This window comes from Hippocampus zosterae, chromosome 3 (assembly GCF_025434085.1).
Source record: "Hippocampus zosterae strain Florida chromosome 3, ASM2543408v3, whole genome shotgun sequence".
In the NCBI taxonomy this organism is placed as follows: Eukaryota; Metazoa; Chordata; class Actinopteri; order Syngnathiformes; family Syngnathidae; genus Hippocampus; species Hippocampus zosterae.
In genome coordinates, this window is record NC_067453.1 from 30,531,133 (window position 1) to 30,538,825 (window position 7,693).

Genomic DNA, 7,693 nt, shown 5'->3' on the forward strand with positions numbered 1-7,693 from the left:
GCTTTCCTGACCGAACACCGGCAGGAGAGGTCTTTTCGTTTAGTTTGTTTTGGACATTTGTTCTGGTCGTTCGCCAAAGCGTCGCGCAAGAGGGCGCACGGGTGAGTTTGCCGTGGGGTCCGGAGTTCGGGACGCCCCGAAGAATAGCACAAAAAAAAAAGATGCGAAAACAGGCCAGCGTTTTGTGTTGCGCGCTTGGCATTCCTGCCCCCGACTTGGACAATTTGGAGAATTTGGACAAAACAAAGACGCTGGTGTGCCAGCAGCGCAGAGAAAATGTCTCTTCTTTGTTTTGTTTTTTTCCTTCGGTGACGTGACTCGGTGGGAGCTGACCTTGTTGGACGTGTGCATCATAAAGATGGAAAAAAAAAGTCACAACTGGCCGTTTCATTTTTTGGAGTCCAGTCGGCGCTTCTTTTTTTTTTTTTTTTTTGTCGGTCAAAAAAACGGAAGAACTTTTGCCACCTCTGTCGGCCCAGCGTGACTTTTACCTCAAGATGCAAGCTGATTGTTTTTTTTTGAAACATTTCCCCTTTCTGATGTGGCGGCGAGCGTGCGCAAAGCACTTCCTGCTGTGCGATGGCGCTCGGATACGAATCTCCTCTTTGACTTCCACATTAGAAGCATGAAAATGTTCGCAGGCCATGTTTGACCTCTGAATGCAGAGGTCGAACTTTTTTGGGTGTCTTGGTGTGACGGCGCTCGCTTCTGGAAATGAAAGCGACATCGGGGAAGCTGGCGGCAACCGGTGGCGATGATGTTGGCGATCGGCGCCTCGCTTGCGTCACAATGGGCAGCGGCCGGGCAAAATAGGAGACGGGAAAAAAAAGGGCGGGAGGCTTTGCACGAGAGCGCCAACCAGAGCGAGCAAGCGAGAGAAAGCGAGAAGCCGCAATTTGCGAGCCCCCACCGCTCCCCCCCCCCCCCTCTGGCCTCTCTCGCCGTGGCTCCCGCACCGCTCATCTGTCTCTCGGCCGTCGTTGGCCTCGTCGACGCTGCCCCCGCGCCTCCGCCGCGATGGACGCCGCGCGCTTCCCTCCGCTCCTCCGGGAGGCCTCGGACGCCGCAGGTCTGTGCGCTTGCTCGCCTTTCGGTAGCTTCCGTGCGTCGCGATGCTGCGTCGGTGGCTATTTGGAGCTGGGAGGGGAGGGAAGGACGGTCGTGACGTGCCGGGGGGGGGCATGGAGGGGTTCACTTGATTGGCTGAAAAAGCAAAACGGAACAAACTCGAGCGGTCTCCGAAAGTAACGAAACGTCCCAAACGATCGCGCGGCAAAAATCGTTCCCTGACAAGCTCGCAACGGTCGGCGACGGGGTGAGCGATTGTGTGGGTATTTTGGCGGCACGTGTCCGCGACCGAGCATTGACCCGCAGCGCGTTTCGTTTCGGAAAAGTCACTGAGGCGGTTGGGGGCCGTCGAGCGCGCGGCTTCCTCTTCCCGTATGCGGAAAACAAAAGCAAAAAGCCCCCAAAACGGGTCAGGGCGGGACACCCGTCTGAACGGGATTCTTCGGGATTCTTCGTCCTCTTTCCGGACATTGGCCCTCATGGTCACCGGTGTGCGGCAGAGGCTCCGCCCACAACCGAGCCCGAGGAAAAGAAAAAGATGGCGGCAAAACACCGGACGTTGACCAAGTTGCCCCGGCTCCGTACGGGCGGCCCGACGCAAGCGCGGCTTTGGCCTTTGCGAGCCGTCGGTCGGATCTGCCGCCAATTCCACCGCGTGGAGGCGAGGCGGACGAGAAGGGGCCTTCGGGGCCCCGCAAGGCCTCCCCGCCTTTTTGGGGGCTTTCCCCCGTCCCTCCCTCTGACATCATCCGCTTCTTGCATTTGAATCATCCCATCCATCCGCTCCGTGGCCAGGAAAGGAGCGTGTCGGCTTTCGCCCCGCCGGTCCCTCCGGTTTGCCGACGAGCGAGCCTGCCGCGCTTTTGTTTTCCTGCGGCGGGCTCGTCGATGACTTTTTCTTTCGTTTTTTTTCCCCTCCTCACGCCCATCAGGCCTCCGCTTTTCCTTTTCTCCGCCGCGCGCGACGTCACCGATCTGCGATGAGGGAGGGGCGCGCGCGACGCTTGGCTCTCCGCGGCCACTTTGCGTTTGAAACGCGGCGGACGGGCCAGGCCGGATCGCCGGGCGCCGATCGCAGGTACGACCGAGACTTTCCGCAGCGCCGCGATCGATCGTTTTGTCATTGGCGCTCGTGGTGTCTCATCCGTTGTTTGATTTCAACTCTACTTTCGACTTTGTTGTGATCTCGCCAGATTTGTTTTCACTTCAGCGGATGCAAAATGACACCGGGGGTCGAAAAAAAATCAAGGCTGATTCCGATCGGGAAATTGCGATTTCCCCTGACGGAACGATTCCATCGAAAAAAAATTTTTTTCCGATGAATCGAGAAGAAAGCGATTCCCGAACGACAAGAAGTCATCGACGTTGTAAAATCTGCAAACGGAACGTCACGGTAAAATGGTCGCCTTTTGCAAACGAAGTGGCCGTGAATGCGCTCCGTTCCAAAACGTTCACCGAGGTGAGCAACGCGTCTGAAATCGGGAGGAATGTCGTCGTGAACAAGTGCCTTTAGCAAAGGTGACGCGCTCGCTTTTCAACATTTGGAATTCCCAAACGACTTCATGAGTTGAATGAGGCTCCAAAAAAAAAAAAAGAAGAAGAATGGCCGTGTTGTTTCGATCGAGGTAAAGCGAGCGAGCGACATGCACGCGGTGCATTTCTCACATCTCGTGGGACCGGTCGCCCGGGTTGCTGCCGCATTGCTGAGTGTTGAGTCATCGTCATGAATTTGGCTTGACGCCCCCCCCTCCTCCCCCCCATCCGCAAAAACAAAACAAGTCTCTCCGCATTCTCAGGCCCCTGCCGCCACCTGCTGGACGGAAAAGTCCCCACAGGTGCCGGCAAGTCGCAGGGTCGCCCCGAGCCGAGACTCGGTTCCAAATTCTTGGCGGGTCCGCGCCACGCCTCGATCGGACAATCTTTTCGGACTTTTCTCACTCGCCGGATTTGAAAGCGGACTTCGTGCATCAAGAGCGCCCTGCTCTTGATGCGCCGGCGCGTCTGAGCGCTTTCGTGTCTCCTCCAGATGATCTGAGCGGGCTCGAAGCGGACAGCCGCCTCGCCTCCGAGGAGAAGGACTGCCGCCGCGAGAAGGCGGAGACGCAGCGCCGGGACGGCGACGAGCAACAGCTGGACCGGCTGAGGGCTCGAGTCCCGCAGCTGCTGCTGGAGCTGGACCGGGCCAGGGAGACGTCCGCTAAGCGCCGAAGCGGCTTCCTGGAGCTGCAAGGTGACAAGTGGCCGCCGTCCGACCCATTTTCTTTTTACAGACGGCCAAGCCTGAGCGAAGCCATACTTTGGGGGAGCGGAGGGGGGGGGCCCTCTCGCTCATTTTAAAGCCTCTCGGCATCTCATCAAGAGTTGAATTTGGAGGCCGTTTGTCGGTCGCACCCAGAAAACGTTCAAGCCAGTGTTCGTATCGCCCGAGTGAGCGGTCGCAGTGACCCGACTGGCGATACGAGCCGAGAATTCGGTTGAAAAGTCCACCTTCCTTCCCAAAAAGCTGTGTAGTCACGCAACTCCCAGCGCACATACACGCCGGCTGCCGTGCCCTAGCGCCCCCGGTGGCCGAAGCCCAATTGGTCACCGCGGTCGCGTTCGATTCCGTTCTCTCGCCACCGCGTTGTTGAACGAAGTACGATGCGATCCAGATAGCGGACGTCATCGGACGAGTCGCGAGGAATCCGACGAAAGAAAAACACCACCTGGTGGTCGGCGTTGTATGATTTGGCCTCCCGCGCGCCGTCATATTCAAAGCAAGAGGATGAGCTCAACGCTTCCCGTCGCTCCCTCCAACAAACTCCCGCACGTCATCCGCTTGTCATCCCGGACGTCGACTTTTCGAGGCCTTCCGAGTCACGACCTGCGGCCGTCTCGCGACATGCGGCGCATTCCCGGAACAACTGCGCACGCTCAACAGAAGCTTCCAGAGTTCCCGCTGGGACAGCTCAGCTGTTCGGCGTCGCCAGCTGGCGGGGTTCCTCAGGGAACATTGTCGGGGAGTGACATCAGGTGCGGCGGGGGCGCGGGGCTCGGGTTTCCCTGCTTCCAGGCCACTTAGTTGTGCCGCCGGCGACGCACCTTTAGCGACTTTGCGCTCGAAAAGCTGCCATGGAAAGGCAGATTTCCAAGGTTGATGTGTCCCCCCCCCCACCCCCCCGCGTCTTGTTTGATTCCAATTCCGTTTCCGTTTTTTTCAATCATTCCAATTTGTCTTCGGGGGCAAACGCCTTATCCGGTTGTCATCCGTCTGTCTGCTCGATTGACGTTTTGCCCCCCCCCCCCCCCCCCGCAGGACTGTTGGAGGACGAACGTCTGTCCAGCGCCCATCAGGCCGAAGCCTTCGCTCGACAGATCCAGAATCTGCAAGGTGCGCTTTGTTGCCTCCGCGTTAAAAAGCCCACTGGCCCGACACTCAGCTCGGAGCGGCCCTCCCGCAGCCCAGCTGGAGCAGGCGCAGGCGCAGACGGACGGCCCGGAGGAGGAGGAGGCCGGCGAGCTGGCCGAGGCGCGGGAGGAGCTGCGCGCCGCCCGCGAGGAGGCCGTCCTGCTGCGGCGGGCGGCCCAGGAGGCGGCGGCCGAGCGCGAGAACGACATCGCCTGGCTGCAGGAAGAGCTGTGCCGGCGCAGGGCCGAGCTGGGGCGCCTCGGCGATGACGCGCGCCGCTACCGGCTGGACCCGCTGAAGGAGGACTGCCGGGCCCTGAAGGAGGACAACCGGCGGCTCGCGGACAGGCTGCAGCTGCTCCGCGAACGGCGGACGAGGTGAGAGGTCGCTCGGCAGCTGCGCTTAGCGGACAGATCGGCCGACGGCGATATCGGCGCTCCTCACCGGTTCTCCTTTGGCTCCCCCCTCAGCCCCAGCGCATACATGGCCCTGAAGGAGGAAGAGGCGGGCACCCGAGGGACGGAGACGCCCGCCGACGAGGTTGTGAGCCAGAGCTACGTGACGGTGGGCCGGGCGGACGCCCCCGTCCAGAAGAACGGCGGCAGCGGGGAGATGGAGATGGAGCTGAAGCAGGCCGAGGAGGAGGCCCGGCGGGTTCAGAGAGAGGTCAGGACTCCTTTGGGCTGTCAAAGTCAACATCAAAGCCAGTGGCGTTGCACGTTGCCTACTCACTCGGCCTCCGACGCCCGGCGGGCCGGCTGCAAGCGGCGCACATTTGGCCACAAAGTGCCTCGCGACGCACCACCAAAGAGCGTCCGGCAATCCTCGGCGGCGGACATTCCTGACGCGCTGCCAAAAACCACGCCCATCGCCGTGACAACGACCAAACAAAATTTTGATGCGTATTCTGCTCGCCCTTTCTTGCTCTGCGACGTATTTTAAAAGTGCGCTTTCCGAACGTGAACGCGGCGTAATTTTCCAGTCAGCGTCCTGTGACCTTTGCCCCAGTGCCACGCCCTGAAGTCGGAGCTGCGGGAGCTGCAGGAGCTCTACGACGGCAGTCAGAGGGAGCGCCGCCACCTGGAGGAGGAGCTCGGCCGCTGCAAGGCGGAGCTGCAAAAGTTGGCCGGCGGGGATCCGGTCAGTCTTTTACCACTTTGATTCGGCACAAGTTTGACTTGGGAATTAAAAAAAAAAAGATCCGACTCGGTATACAGTGGTCCCTTGAGTTGGGGGGGGGGGGGGGGCAAAATGACAAGAAAATAAGCAAACTTGGCGCCAGCGTGCCGTGTGTCATCGCTGCTCTTTTGCGCGTTGTGTCAAAGCGTCCTTCTTCCATCGGTGTGCGAGGGTGGCGGGGGCCCCGCGGGGTCTGATTTGCATGTTTGCATCCACGCCTCGGTTGATTGACGCCGGCCATCCCCACCGTCCTTGTGTTTGTTTGATTCCCTCCTCAGAGATTGGGCCATCCGTCTGAGCCCCCTCTTCTCTCCATCCCCCTCATAGGAATGATTGTGATAGTGGGCGTGCTCTGGTGCTGGCTGGCCGAGTTGGCGTCCCGGAGAGCAAGGTATGCAAACGCCTCCGTTTCGCCCCCCCCCCCCTCCGATTGGTCCATTTCTTCGTAGTTCGCGGTGTTCTTGGACTCGACATGGGTTGTACGCTAGAAGAATAAATGGAAGGTTGGAGATGGGGCGCAGGTTATCAAAGTTGTTGGGGTCAGAGCCAGGTTCTTTCAGTGTGGGGGGGTGATAGCAGCACTTTTGAGGGAGGAGTGATGGGACAATAGCAGAAGAGAGTGAGGAGTGGATAATAGCAGACGCGGATGCCGATCCCCGCCGGCCGTCGCGTTTGTCATTTCCCGTGGCTTGACGACCTTCCTTCCCCCGCTCGGTGTCTCCCGGCAGGGGGGCGAGCTAGCTTGGAAGTCCATCTTGACGGCGGCCGCCGTGCCGCTCGCCACCAGCGGCCTGTTGAGGGCGCTCGCCTGGGGTTGAGCGACCGCTTTTTTTGCAACGGACCGCCAGACGTCGCTTCGGGAGAGGTCGGCGTCCGCTCGCTCAAGGTGACGACGGAGCCCCCGGGGCGCGGCCGGCGTTCCGCGCCTTCGTGGGGGGAGGCCGAGGACGGCCGCCACGGTGACGCCTCCGGGACACCGTCACTCCTCCTCTGGGAATATTCGCTCTCCTGGCTTTTCGCCTCCCGTGTGCCCCCGGTGGATCGATTTCATCGCTATTTCGTGATGCGTTTGTTGCCTTCCATATTGTTTGTTCAACGCGCCACAATGGCTTTTTTTTGGTGGGGGGGGGGGTTCCCCTTTTTCTGTTGATGCAAAGTGATGTTGGTGACCAGCTCGCAATTAAACTCATATGCGACACAAGGCGTGCGTGTCTTTTGACTCGCCAATGCCAAGCGAGCAGGATGGAAACTCAAAAGGCCAACGCGACCTTGGCTGTCTGCCCTGTCTCGAATGCTTTGACAATAGTGTAAGCTTATGTTTTATTATTAATTATTATCATTTTATGTTTGAACATCATATTATTTAAGGTAATCGATACCTAAATTATATTCAGTCGTTTAATAATTGCTTCGACGTGTTTTTATGTTGATAGGTTCTGATTGGCTGGTGAAGAGAAGCAGGAAGTGATTTCAGTTCGTGGAGCGTTGCGTTCTCGAACGTGCTGCGGCGCAGACGTCTTTTTTGCCCTTTTAAGAAAACTCTCTATATAGGATTCATCTCTCCTTTTGCCATTCGTAAAGTAAAAACAACGAACCGCTCAACTTACAATAGCAACAGTTGAAGTCACGCGTGAGTACAGTATGTCTTTGTGTGTGCGTGTGTCTGAAACAGAAGGAAACATCCTTGAATTCGGATGAATACAAATAAAGGGAAAACTAAAAACACGCATTTGAGGTAGCTCATGACGACGTGGCAAACATCATGTCGAAAGTTGTGTGAAGAAAAAATATATAAATATCCACGTGGGCAATAACGCAACCAACTTTAACTCAAAGTAAGCATACGGGGAAGTGCTACCGGAAGACGGGATGTGTTACATTTAAGGAGACCCATCGAAAACGCGCTAAGACGGAACTAAACTTTAGTTCCCCCCCACCGCAGTGTTGCCAACTTGGCCACTTTCTGGCTCTCTCGAGCGAGTTTTCAGACTCCGCCAGCGACTCTTTTCTCGTTGCTGTTTTTGTTTGTAAAGCGACACATCGAGCGACTTTTTTACT

At 58.0% G+C, this 7,693-nt stretch overlaps 1 protein-coding gene across 3 annotated transcripts; it reads left to right on the forward strand.

The window, feature by feature from the left end:
• The first annotated feature begins 833 nt into the window (after positions 1-833).
• Positions 834-6,836, forward strand: LOC127597542 (coiled-coil domain-containing protein 136-like). Of its 3 annotated transcripts, none has more exons than XR_007961669.1 (8): positions 835-1,069; positions 3,095-3,298; positions 4,364-4,438; positions 4,509-4,833; positions 4,927-5,122; positions 5,465-5,596; positions 5,963-6,026; positions 6,364-6,455. XR_007961669.1 is itself a non-coding variant. In XM_052060645.1 (8 exons), exons 1-8 carry the CDS (start codon positions 1,018-1,020, stop codon positions 6,374-6,376), a joined length of 1,110 nt encoding a protein of 369 aa, XP_051916605.1. In that variant the 5' UTR covers positions 835-1,017; the 3' UTR covers positions 6,377-6,836. The 3 variants fall into 3 exon arrangements, 2 of the variants coding, with proteins under 2 accessions (XP_051916606.1, XP_051916605.1); XM_052060645.1 differs by having other exon boundaries at positions 5,914-6,026; positions 6,364-6,836; XM_052060646.1 differs by lacking the exon at positions 5,963-6,026 and having other exon boundaries at positions 834-1,069; positions 6,364-6,836.
• The last annotated feature ends 857 nt before the right edge of the window (positions 6,837-7,693 follow it).

What these genes read in the sequence shown, in the direction of transcription:
- LOC127597542 (XM_052060645.1), top strand. Translation starts at nt 1,018, where the DNA reads ATGGACGCCGCGCGCTTCCCTCCGCTCCTCCGGGAGGCCTCGGACGCC. An exon ending in CTCCGCGAACGGCGGACGAG is followed by an intron (nt 4,834 to 4,926) that starts GTGAGAGGTCGC and finishes CTCCCCCCTCAG; the next exon opens with CCCCAGCGCATACATGGCCC. An exon ending in AGTTGGCCGGCGGGGATCCG is followed by an intron (nt 5,597 to 5,913) that starts GTCAGTCTTTTA and finishes TTCCCTCCTCAG; the next exon opens with AGATTGGGCCATCCGTCTGA.